Source organism: Henckelia pumila, chromosome 1, assembly GCF_033568475.1.
Source record: "Henckelia pumila isolate YLH828 chromosome 1, ASM3356847v2, whole genome shotgun sequence".
Classification (NCBI taxonomy): Eukaryota; Viridiplantae; Streptophyta; class Magnoliopsida; order Lamiales; family Gesneriaceae; genus Henckelia; species Henckelia pumila.
The window spans coordinates 107,204,280-107,217,863 of record NC_133120.1 but is presented as its reverse complement, the minus strand read 5'-3'; the positions used below and the strand labels follow the sequence as shown (position 1 = coordinate 107,217,863).

Below are 13,584 nucleotides of genomic sequence, written 5' to 3'. Positions count from 1 at the left end.
CGCTGAGCTCCGTAGTCCACTTTACCAATCTACCAGAAATATCAACTCGAGTCAATATTCTCCCAATAGGACTATTGGTTAGCACCACAATAGGATGCGATAAGAAGTAAGGCCAGAGCTTCCTCGCTGTCATAACCAAAGCTAATGCTAACTTTTCCACCTCTGAATATCGGAGTTCAGCACCCTTAAGGGCATGTGAGAAGAAATAAATAGGGTGTTGAGTGGTTCCCCTCTTGCCGAATAAGTACTGAACTGACTGCCCCTTCTAAAGCTGATAAGTAGATATACAATGGTTCACCCGGAACTGCCTTAGCCAACACAGGGAGTTCAGCTAAGTAATTTTTTAAGTTATCAAATGCTTTCTCACATTCATCATCCCATTCGAATTTCTTGGCTTTACGAAGCACCTTGAAGAAAGGTAAACTTCTATGAGCTGATCTTGATATGAATCGGGATAAAGCTGCTATCCTTCCTGCCAACCTCTGAACTTCTTGCAAATTGCGAGGAGGAGACATGGACTGGATGGCTTGCACTTTCTCCGGGTTAGCCTCAATTCCCCTCTCAGTAACCATGTATCCCAAAAACTTTCCTCTCCTGACTCCAAATACACACTTCTCCGGATTGAGTTTCACCCGATAAGTCCTCAAAGTTGAGAAAGTCTCCTCAAGATCGGCCACCAATCCCACATCATCTTGAGACTTCACAAGGATATCATCAACATAAACTTCCACATTTCTGCTAATTTGAGAGGCGAACACTCTGTCAATGAGCCTCTGATAAGTAGCCCCTGCATTCTTCAAACCAAAGGGCATCACTTTGTAACAAAAAGTTCCATGAGAGGTAGTAAAACTCACTTTGTCCTGATCTTCTTCCGCCAAAGGAATTTGGTGATACCCTTGATACGCATCCATGAAGTACAAGTATTGATGACCTGCTGTAGAGTCAACCAGCTGATCAATTCGGGGTAGTGGATAACAATCTTTAGGACATGCTTTATTCAAATCCCTGAAGTCAACACACATCCTCCACTTTCCTGAGCTCTTAGGGACCAAGACCACATTTGATAACTAAGTAGGGAACTGCACTTCCCTAATGTGTCCTGCCTTAAGGAGCTCATCCACCTCTTTCTTAATGACCTTATCCTTTTTTGGTCCAAAGTGTCTCTTCTTCTGCTTTATCGGCCGTACTCCCACAAGAGTGTTGAGTTGATGAACCATAATTTCTGCACTAACCCCTGTGAGCTCTGATATAGACCAAGAAAAAACGTCTTTGTTCTTCTTCAAGCAATCAACCAATCTTTGCTTCACCGACGGGTTGAGATCAACAACTAATTTGACAATCTGAGCTCCAGGGCTTAACTCCACCTTCTCATGGCCTTCTTCAGACATCAGAAGCACCTTCTGACCAAACATCCTCGGTGTACGGCCCATTGAAACCATTCCTACCTCCCTCCTACTTCTCTTGGCATCAACCTTTACTTCGTTCACATAACACAGCCGAGCTGCCTTTTGATCACCCCGAACGACCCCCGCCTATCTTCCACTTGGGAACTTCAACTTCTGATGATAGGTGGATGCCACGGCTCGGAAATCACGCAGGGCCGGGAGTCCAAATATTCCATTGAAAGAGGATGGTGCATCCACCACAGTGAAACAAGCCATTTTGGTTACTCTCTGCTCCCCATTTCCAAGAGATAATGGGAGCACTATTTGTCCCAAGGGTTGTAAAGCATGACCCGTGAACCCATTCAACTCCATGGTGATTGGATCCAACTCAAATCCTTCCAATTTCATTTGATCAAGGGTCTCTTTGAAGATAATGTTCACCGAGCTCCCAGTATCCACGAAGGTGCGAGCCACATCATAATTGGCTATGGTCAAAGTGACTTGTTACGCCTTAAACGCATACAAATCTCGTGTTATGAGATTAATATTTTTAATGCATTAATAAGTCTCGTAATATTATGTTTTGATGATTACAAAACTCGGTTAATTGTTACTAACCATTTAAAGTGAGATTTTGCAGATTAGATTTATTGACAAATAAATTATTGGAAGTTATTTTGAAGCTATCAATGTATTTATGAATTCTCATATTACTCATATAATGGACACAATGTTATGTGGATGCCATGAAACATTGTTATAAGAATATGAAGAAAGGGACAAGAAGAAGCCAAAGTATGGAGCAGCAACTTCCGAAATTTACTGGGAATTTTATATGCATTGAAATCCGATCTCCACCAGTCATAATCTAGATGAGAAAGTTTTAAATCTTCTGTCCAAATTTGAGAGAAATCCAATGGCCATATTGAGACATGATTTTTTCAAATATGGTGCACAATACCTACTCCTGCCAGAAACGAAACCATGAAGAGGCAAATTCAAAAATTTACTGGAAACGTTTGAAAACTCAGAATCCAATCCCCACCAATCATAGTCAAGATCAGTATGTTTTCAAACTTATATAAAAATTTCATATCAATCCAACGGCTAGATATGGAGTTATGATTTTTACACAAAAGCTGCGCACTACCTATTTCTGCAGAACATGAAGCAAAGGATGAAGAATCAACTTCCGAAAATTACTGGACATGTTTGAGACATCCAAATGAAATCTTCACCAATCAAACTTAAGATCAGGATGTTATAAACCTTATGTACAAATTTAAAATCAATCCAACAGGTGGATTGTGAGATATGAATTTTTCAAAAGTGTTGCACAGAATAAGAAGCGAAAATATGATGAATCGACTTCCGGAATTTACTGGGCATGTTTGATTCCTCCAAATCCCATCTTCACCGTTCAGAATGCAGATTAGGATGTTTGAAAGCGTTTGTCAAAATTTGAGCTCAATCGGACGGTTAGATTGAGAGATATGATTTTTCCACAAAATCCGCACAGGGCTGTTTTTGAAGGGGACAGCGGCGCCGAACACTTTTTGTCACTCCTTGACTTCCCAACACACGCTCCATGCACCAAAATCAGATTCAAATCTTTGCCAACTATAAATAGAGGCCTTACAAGGTCATTTGGAGACATCGCAACTCATTTCTTCTCTCATTTGCAAGCTATCTTCTCTATCAAAGTGTGTGTGTGATATATTCAAATATTTGAGAGTGTTTGTAAAAATAGTTTGTGAGTTGGTTGTGCTATTGTTGTAAACACTTGAGTGTGAAGCCAAGTGTGTTGTGCTATCTTTGTAAACACTTGAGTGTGAAGCCAAGTGTATTGTGTTGAGGCTATCCTTGGAGCCCTTAAGGCCAAGTGTTCGAGTTGTATCGGCGAGGTGATCGTGTTGAGTTGTACGGCTATCCTTTGAGCCATCAAGGCCAAGAGTTGAAGTGTTAGTGGATCCTTGGTTAATCGATCTTAACCAAGAAGGGGAGACGTAGACGATTTATCGTCGAACTTCCATAAACATCTCTTATCCCTTTTACTGCTTTATTTACATTACGCATTTATTTACTGCACTTATATTTGATTGCTTTAAGTCTTCCGCTTGCGTACTTGCATAATTGCTTTAAATTACTAAAGTTGCCAATAGAACCTAAATCCCCCTCATTAGGTTTTAACAAGTGGTATCAGAGCCACCTTTTTACAAAATATTTTCAAAAAGGCTCTATGGAAAATCTAGCGAGCGACTATGCTCAAGGGCAATCAACAAATCGTCCTCCTCTTTTCAACGGCATAAACTACGGATATTGGAAAAATCGAATGTCCCTATATATCCAATCCGTAGACTATGATCTTTAGAAAGTAACTGTGAAAGGTCCCTACATACCTACGAAAGAGGTTGAGGGAGTCAAAATTCCTAAGGGAATGAACGACTTTTCAAATGAGGATATGAAATTGATATCTCAAAATGCTAAAGCTATGAATATTCTTCATTGTTCCTTAGATATGAACGAGTACAATCGGATCTCGATGTGCTCATCCGCTAAAGAGATATGAGACAAGTTGGAGATATGCCATGAAGGGACTAATCAAGTCAAAGAGACGAAGATCGATCTACTCCAACTAAAATACGAAACATTTGAGATGGAAACCAATGAGGATGTTGACACAATGTTCCGAAGGCTTACTCAAATCATCAATGAGTTAGCTCAACTTGGAGAGCAATATCCATCCAAGCAAGTTTGGAGGAGAGCTCTATGCGCCTTTACCCAAGGAGTGGGATGCCAAGAGGACGATCATCATTGAGTCCAACAAAGGCGACACCGCATCGTATGATCTTGATCAACTCCATGGGACCCTAAAAACCCATGAGTTGGAAGTATCTACAAGGAAAGAGTCAAAGAGGGATAATGAAAATACCAAGGCAAAGGGGATTGCCTTATCTACCCAAGTCGAAGAAGAAGATGATGATGATATGACACTCTTCGCAAGAAAATTCAAAATATTTATGCGAGAAAACAACTTTAAAAAGAAGACGGACAAGGAAGTTACTTGCTACAACTATCAACAACAAGGCCACTATGTAAATGAGTGTCCTCTCAAGAAGAAGGTTGACAAGGGAAAGAAGAAAGCACTTATAGCCACTTGGAGCGATAGTGACGATGACGAGTAGGAAGCTAACATCTGCCTCATGGCTAAAAGTGATGACATCGTCTCCGACGACGATGACAAGGTACCTTCCTATGATGAATTACTACATGCATATAAATATATGTTTGATATGGCTAAGTCACTTAGAAAGAAAAATAGAAACCTCAAAAATGAATTAGAAAGTAAGGGGCATGAGAACCTAAGATTAAAGGATGACATAGCTCACTTAGAAAAATCATTTGATAAATTCAATGTTAGTAGTAATAAATTGAATAATCTACTTAGCATGCAGAAATGTAGTTTTGATAAGGGTGGAATAGGGTATGGTAAGAAATCTATAAACTTTACTAGCCTTATTGCTAAAGCAAAAATGAGATCACCCCCTACATGTTCTTACTGTTGTAAAATAGGTCATGCTAGACATAATTGTAGATCTTTAAAATATCAATATGTTCAAAAGAGCTATATGAAATGGAGGCCTAAGAGTACTTAACAACTCATCAGTTGGCATTATGAGATCATGATCTAAGGGAGTTCATCATAGACCGGTTTAAACTGCCTTGACTTGCGACTGGTCTTCTTGATGAACGTTGCTCTGTCCAAGGAAATAGGTTTTTAAAGAGGCCATAGCCCTACCTACTACTGGGAGCACTTTTGGAAAGTGGCGATGATGTTGCTATGAGAGACTGAACTCTTAGAAGTCCATTTTGTATCTCTCTTTTCTAACACTATGGACCCATAAGAACTAAAGAGTACCAAAAATCAAATTCTTGTAGGGAAATAGGAAAACTGTTCTTCCTAGCATATGATATCTAGACAGTGGATGTTCTAGACATATGACAGGGAACAAGGAGCTACTCCAATCAGTCAAACCAAAGGAGAAGGGAACTGTCACCTTTCGAGACAACAGCAAAGGAGTAATCGAAGGAATCGGCTCAATAGGTATTTCTAAATCTTGCTTGATTGATGATGTACTCCTAGTGAAAGGGCTTAAGCATAATCTACTAAGCATAACTCAATTGTGCGATAGAGGTTATGAAGTCAAATTCACTCCCCCACACTGCACTATATCACTCACATCTGACAAATCCATAAATTTCAAAGGATATAGAAGTGAAAATGTATACAAGGTTTCTTTAAATAATTTATCTTTATCAAATATCAAAAGCCTTGTATCTTTGAATATTGATGACAACATTCTTTGGCATAGACGACTAGGTCATGTTGGTCCTAGTACCATTGAAAAACTTTTTAAACTTGATTTAGTTGTTGGTATGCCAAAACTCAATTTAAAATTAGATTTTGTTTGTGATGCGTGTCAACTTGACAAACACACAAGGAAATCTTTTAAAAGCAAAAATTTTGTATCTACTTCTATGCCCCTTGAACTTCTTCACCTAGATCTATGTGGTCCCTTGAGGAACGCTAGCCTAGGAGGGAAGCTTTATGCATTTGTCATTGTGGATGATTTTTCACGTTTCACGTTGACACTGTTTTTAGCCCACAAAAATGATGCCTTTGATTATTTTAAAACTTTTGTCAAACGAGTTGAGAATGAGAAAAATCTTTCAATAAAACAGATCCGTAGTGACCACAGAACTAAATTTCAAAATGAGAGTTTTACAAATTTTTGTGAAGAGAAAGGCACCGGTTACAATTTTTCTTATCATAGGACTCCTCAACAAAACGGGATCGTTGAGAGAAAAAATAGGACACTTGTGGAGATTGCAAGGACCATGATATGTGAGCATTCTCTACCAAAATATTTTTGGGCTGAAGCAATGAACACTGCCTGTTACATTATCAATCGTGTATCAATAAGGTCAATTCTCAAGAAAACTCCATATGAATTATGGAGAGGGAGAAAGCCTAACATTTCATACTTTCGAGCTTTCGGTTCCAAATGCTACATACATAATAACGGTAAGGACAACCTTGGCAAATTTGATGCCAAATCCGACAAATGTATTTTTCTCGGATATTCTACCACAAGTAAGGCTTTTAGAGTATTTAATAAACGTACTTTACTTGTTGAAGAATCTATGCATGTTATATTTGATGAATTTATGTCTATAGTTTCTCGTAATACTAACGATGATGTAGAACTTTGACCGCGTTAATCGGTGTGAATAAATTCAACTGGCAAGCGTACCAGGTCAAGTAATAATATAGTGGACAAAGGTCCAAGTGTCGAACCCACAGGGACTGTATAAAAATGATTACCAAAATATATTTATTTCTACCTAATCTAGACTAATGAATAAAGATGATTCAGATTTTTAACTAATAAATAAAATTTCAATTAAAATTAAATTAATTAAAACGCAACAAAAAACTTTGAATTACTTCAAATTTGGGAAAAGTTCGATCATGGACTCGCGTAGGTACCAGACAACTCATGTAACAAGAAGTTGATCTAAGACATCAGACTTAATCTTAATTCACGAAAATTTTCCTAATTCGTTCGAAGGACTATTTCTAGAACAATCAAACCTATTCAAATATTGATGAACTAATTTTTCGTAATTCTAATCAAATTTGAATGCATGAATAACTGTGAAAATTCAGTAAACACCTAAACCGCATAATGAAACCGAATTCTATTTCTAGTCAGTTTTACACTATGTTGAATATCAAAGTGATCGAATTCGAGACCTCCTCTGTCGACTTGGAATCGATTAACAAGCAAACAAATAACTGGCCAAGAAATTTGTAAGACAAATATAAATTCGATAAACAATAAATTCAAATTAAGTCTAAAAATCTCAAACAAACAAACGAGTTTTTTACATAAATTGTCTGGCCCAATCACGTGGTCTTGATCGAAAGAAAAAACTACTCAAAAATCAATTTCATAATTCAAACAAAGTTTTTGATCATGAATTGAAAATAAAAATAAGAAAAGAAGAAGAAACGAGAAATCTTCTCTCCCAAGTTGTAGTAGCCGCCGTCTCTGAAAATCTGGAACTGGAACCCTTATTCTGATGATTAGATTGGTATTTATATGCCCAAGGGTCTTCAAAAGTTAGTATCCTTCCCGAGCAAGAATTTCCTTTTTAAAAAACTCTGCACGCGTATCTCGCTCGAGCGAGAATAGGGTCTCGCTTGAGCGAGCCATCTTCTGCCCGAAGGTGATTTTCCACATCTTGCTCGCTCGAGCGAGCATAGCCTCTCGCTCGAGCGAGCAACATTCTGTCTCGGATGCTTTTTTGGACGTCTCGCTCGCTCGAGCGAGCATAGACTCTCGCTCGAGCGAGTAAATTTTTCTGCACCGCGCGACGATTTTAAAAAATTTATATCTTGATTTCTAGCCGTCGGATCGAGCTCAAATTTGGACAGCAGCTTTAAAACATCATGAATTCATTCTGAATGGTATAGATCGGATTTGGATCTCTCTAAAATTAAATATGATTTTTCGATCAAGGCTGCTCCGTAATTCACTCTTCAAAAATCCATTTTCCTACAAAATTAACCCGATGAGTGAAATACACACACATGAACTAAAACACATAAAAACACATAAAAGCAATATGAATGCACATAAAATAGACATAAAAATAACATGAAATAATGCACAAAAAAATGCACTTATCAAACTTCTCGAAGAAGAGATGGCTTCATCAAGCTTAAATGATATAGATGTTTCTGTTGAGGAAACACCACTTCCGAAGGATTGGACGCTTCACAAAGATCATCCGATGGATCTTATCATTGGTAGTCCTTCGAAGGGAGTAACCACTCGCTCTTCACTTAATAATATCTGCAATCATTTTGCTTTTGTTTTGCATGTTGAACCTAAGTGCATTGATGATGCTTTATTAGATGATTCATGGATAATTGCTATGCAAGATGAATTAAATAAATTCAAGCGTAATGATGTTTGGAATCTTGTTCCTAGGCCGCATGATAGATCTATTATTGGTACTAAATGGGTCTTTAGGAATAAAATTGATGAGCATGGTACTATCACTAGAAATAAATCTAGGCTTGTAGCTAAAGGATATAGTCAAGAAGAAGGCATTGATTATGATGAGGCATATGCCCCTGTTGCTCAACTTGAATCTATTCGCATGTTGCTTGCTTTTGCCTGCTCTAAAAATTTCAAGTTATTTCAAATGGATGTTAAGAGTGCATTCTTGAATGGTGAACTAAAAGAGGAAGTTTATATTGAAAAACCTGATGGCTTTGTTGATGCATTATTGTCTGATCATGTGTATAGACTAAACAAAGCTTTGTATGGTTTGAACTAAGCTCCAAGAGCTTGGTATGAAAAACTATCAATTTTCCTTCTTTCAAATGGTTTTTCGAGAGGAAAGATTGACATTACTTTATTTACCAAAAATGTCAAAGATGATTTATTGATTGTGCAAATTTATGTTGATGACATAATTTTTGGTTCTACTAACGAAACTCTCTGTCAAGATTTCTCCAAGCTTATGCAGGAACACTTTGAGATGAGCATGATGGGGGAACTTAACTATTTTCTCGGATTGCAAATCAAACAGTGCAAGGATTGGTTTTTTTGTGAACCAAAGAAAATACATCAAGGAGATTCTAAAGAAGTTTGGGATGGAGAACACAAAATCATCATCCACACCGATGAGCACAGCAATCAGACTCGACAAGGATGAAAATGGTAAATCTGTAGATCAATCTTCCTTTCGTAGTATGATTGGCTCCTTAATTTATGTTACTGCTAGTAGATCGGATATTATGTTTAGTGTTTGCTTGTGTGCACGATTTTAATCATGTCCAAAGGAATCACATTTGTTCGCCTTAAAATGCATTTTTAAATATCTTTCAAATACTCCAAATCTCGGCTTGTGGTATTCGAAAAATTCTTTCTTTGATTTAAAAGCATACTGTGATGCTGACTTTGGTGGATATAAGGTGGACAGGAAAATCACTAATGGAACTTGCTTCTTTTTAGAAAATTGTTTAGTTTCTTGGTTTTCAAAGAAACAAAATTGTGTTGCATTGTCAACGACCGAAGCCGAATATATGGCTGCCGGTAGTTGTTGTGCGCAAATTCTTTGGATGAAGCATCAATTGCTTGACTATGGTGTATTTTTTCAAAAATTCCTATTTTCTGTGACAACACTAGCGCCATATGTCTTACAAAGAATCCGATTCAACATTCACGCACCAAACATATTGACATTCGTCATCATTTTATTCGTGACCACATCGAACGAAATGAAGTTGAACTTCAATATGTTGACACAACTAATCAAATTGCTGATATTTTTACAAAACCACTAGATGAAAATAATTTTATTCATTTGTGTGGTGAACTTGGCATGATTGAGTTATAAATGCTTGTAGACATAAGTTTAAATTTAATATCATATTAAGGGGGAGCTTAATATTAAATTCGAGCAATTTAATGTTGGATAATACAAATTAATTATATTTATTCAAAGTTATAAAGCTCACATTTTATGTGAAATTTTTGTGTTGCTTTTTAGAAATCATATTTCAATTCTCTTGTTTTGCATTTACTTTTCCAGTTTTTTTGATTATCACAAAAAGGGGGAGAATTAGTTTGGTTAAATACTTTAACTAAGGGGGAGAGTTAGTTCGGTTAAATGCATTGAGAATAAAATTGGTTATTTGATAAACAAATTTTTAATTCTCTTATTAGCTAATTGTTTAATTTAGGGGGAGTTTTATTCATGCAATTATATTGTGCAAATTTAAATTGTTTATTTAATATTGTACATTTATTTCTCCTATTTAACCAAGTTTTGTGATCATCAAAAAGGGGGAGATTGTTACGCCTTAAATGCATACAAATCTCGTGTTATGAGATTAATGTTTTTAATGCATTAACAAGTCTCGTAATATTATGTTTTGATGATTACAAAACTCGATTAATTGTTACTAACCATTTAAAGTGAGATTTTGCAGATTAGATTTATTGACAAATAAATTATTGAAAGTTATTTTGAAGCTATCAATGTATTTATGAAGTCTCATATTGCTCATATAATGGACACAATGTTATGTGGATGCCATGAAACATTGTTATGAGGATATGAAGAAAGGGACAAGAAGAAGCCAAAGTATGGAGCAGCAACTTCAGAAATTTACTGGGAATTTTTTATGCATTGAAATCCGATCTCCACCGGTCATAATCTAGATGAGGAAGTTTAAAATCTTCTGTCCAAATTTGAGAGAAATCCAATGGCCATATTGAGACATGATTTTTTCAAATATGCTGCACAATACCTACTCCTGCAAGGAATGAAACCATGAAGAGGCAATTTCAAAAATTTACTGGAAACGTTTGAAAACTCAGAATCCGATCTCCACCAGTCATAGTCAAGATCAGTATGTTTTCAAACTTATATAAAAATTTCATGTCAATCCAACGGCTAGATATGGAGTTATGATTTTTCCACAAAAGCTGCGCACTACCTATTTCTGCAGAACATGAAGCGAAGGATGAAGAATCAACTTCCGAAAATTACTGGACGTGTTTGAGACATCCAAATCAAATCTTCACCGATCAAACTTGAGATCAAGATGTTATAAATCTTATGTCCAAATTTAAAATCAATCCAACGGATGGATTGTGAGATATGAATTTTGCAAAAGTGTTGCACATAATAAGAATCGAAAATATGATGAATCAACTTCCGGAATTTACTGGGCATGTTTGATTCCTCCAAATCCCATCTCCACCGTTCAGAATGCAGATTAGGATGTTTGAAAGCGTTTGTCAAAATTTGAGCTCAATCCGACGGTTAGATTGAAAGATATGATTTTTCCACAAAATCCGCACAGGGCTGTTTTTGAAGGGGACAGCGGCGCCGAACACTTTTTGTCACTCCTTGACTTCCCAACACACGCTCCATGCATCAAAATCAGATTCAAATCTTTGCCAACTATAAATAGAGGTCTTCTAAGGTCATTTGGAGACATCCCAACTCATTTCTTCTCTTATTTGCAAGTTATCTTCTCTATCAAAGTATGTGTGTGATATATTCAAATATTTGAGAGTGTTTGTAAAAATAGTTTGTGAGTTGATTGTGTTATTGTTGTAAAAATTTGAGTGTGAAGCCAAGTGTGTTGTGCTATCTTTGTAAACACTTGAGTTTGAAGCCAAATGTATTGTGTTGAGGCTATCCTTGGAGCCCTTAAGGCCAAGTATTCGAGTTGTATCGGCGAGGTGATCGTGTTGAGTTGTACGGCTATCCTTGGAGCCATCAAGACCAAGAGTTGAAGTGCTAGTGGATCCTTGGTTAATCGATCTTAACCAAGAAGGGGAGACGTAGACGATTTATCGTCGAACTTCCATAAACATCTTTTATCCCTTTTACTACTTTATTTACATTACGCATTTATTTACTGCACTTATATTTGATTGTTTTATGTCTTCCGCTTGCGTACTTGCATAATTGCTTTAAATTGCTAAAGTTGCCAATAGAACCTAAATCCCCCCCATTAGGTTCTAACATGACCAATAAAGGATCATTATGAGGTATCACCACATCTTTTAAATCTTCCCTTCCAAAATTGATGTTCGGATCATTGGGACAGCTGAGCTGAGAATTTACCTCGAAGTTTTACAACCTACGCCCGTGAGCTTTGCGAGCCCTTCCTGAATCTCCATCCGTAGCGCCCCCTGAAATCATATGGATCATACCCCTATGAGGGTGATTCGCAATTTGCTGAACCCTCTCTTCTTGACCGTTTTGAGGAGCTCTTCCTTGACGATCACCTTGATTTTCCCCGCCTTCATTCCTCTTATTTCTCCATTGTGGAGCTCGGCCCTGATGAGGAGGATTTGCTTTCCGAGTCAGCTCAGCCCTGATTCGAGCATCCTCAGAAATAATTCTTTGCACCTCCTCCCCTAGCCTCTGGCAGTCATTAGTGAAATGCCCATATTCTTGATGAAAATCACAAAACTTATTAGATGGAGGCAAACGCGGGCCTCTTTCAGCATTCCGGGGTCTCGCAAGCACTTGCCTTTCCTCACATACCTGCATTGCTTTTTCCAGGCTCACTGAAAGAGGTACATAAGGATAAGGCCCTTTACCTCTGCTTGATTCTTCCACATTCCTCTTTCTCCCAACTTCCACTTTACCTTCTGCCTTTAGTCCTGATTTATTTCCTGACTTACTTCCAGATGTTCCTTCCTGCCTTCTCTGTCTCTGTGCATCCTCCAAATTCACATACTTCTCAGCTCGACCAAGGAGCTCATCATAAGTAAAAGGAGGTTTCTTGACCAAGGATTTGAAAAACTCTCCTCCCCTCAACCCTTGAGTGAAAGAGTTAACCAAGGTGTCACCAGTGGCAGCAGGCACTTCCAGAGCTGCTGTGTTGAAGCGTTGAACGTACTCCCTCAAGGGTTCCACCTCAGATTGCTTCAGATTAAACAAACTGAGGGAAGTCTTCAAATATTTTTTACTACTCGCATATTGGTGTAGAAAAGCTGAACTGAAATCGTTGAAACTTTGGATACTACCAGGCTGTAAGAGGTTGAACCATTGTTGAGCTGATCTCACTAAAGTAATGAAAAAAAGCCGACACTTAATTTCATCCGAATATCTATGTAACAGAGCTGCATTTTCAAATCTTCCCAAATGCTCTTTCGGATCTGAACTCCCATAATACTCCCCTAAAGTAGGTTGTTTGAAATTTGCAGGGAGTTCCTCATCTAAAATAGCTCGAGAAAAGGGGCTCTCCCTCTGCATAGGCCCAGGCTGACCTCCAACCTGCCGGCCCAATCTCCTAATCTCCTCCCACATCGCATCCATTTGGTTCGGCTGACCTCCTGTTGGAGGGGGAGGAGGTGGTGGGTTCTGACCCATGGCTGCTTGTACCATTTGAGTGATGAACTGACTAAGCTGATCCACAGCCATGTCTGCCACATTCCTCATTCCTCCTCCTCTACCTCTTCCTCTTCCTCTTCCTGCCATATCTATGCCTTAACTTCAATTTCCCACAAACGGTGCCAATTGATATACCTCAATAAAGTGATCTCCTTGGATGAGCTGATGAAACTCCTCCAACAGAAGATGAACTGCT

At 37.9% G+C, this 13,584-nt stretch overlaps 1 protein-coding gene across 1 annotated transcript; it reads right to left on the bottom strand.

The window, feature by feature from the left end:
- Positions 1–1,532: 1,532 nt before the first annotated feature.
- Positions 1,533–13,475, bottom strand: LOC140871811 (uncharacterized). Its single transcript, XM_073274537.1, has 2 exons — positions 12,200–13,475; positions 1,533–1,870 (listed from the first exon to the last, which is right to left on the bottom strand). The coding sequence occupies exons 1-2, from the start codon at positions 13,473–13,475 to the stop codon at positions 1,533–1,535; spliced, it is 1,614 nt and encodes a 537-aa protein (XP_073130638.1).
- Between the last annotated feature and the right edge of the window lie 109 nt (positions 13,476–13,584).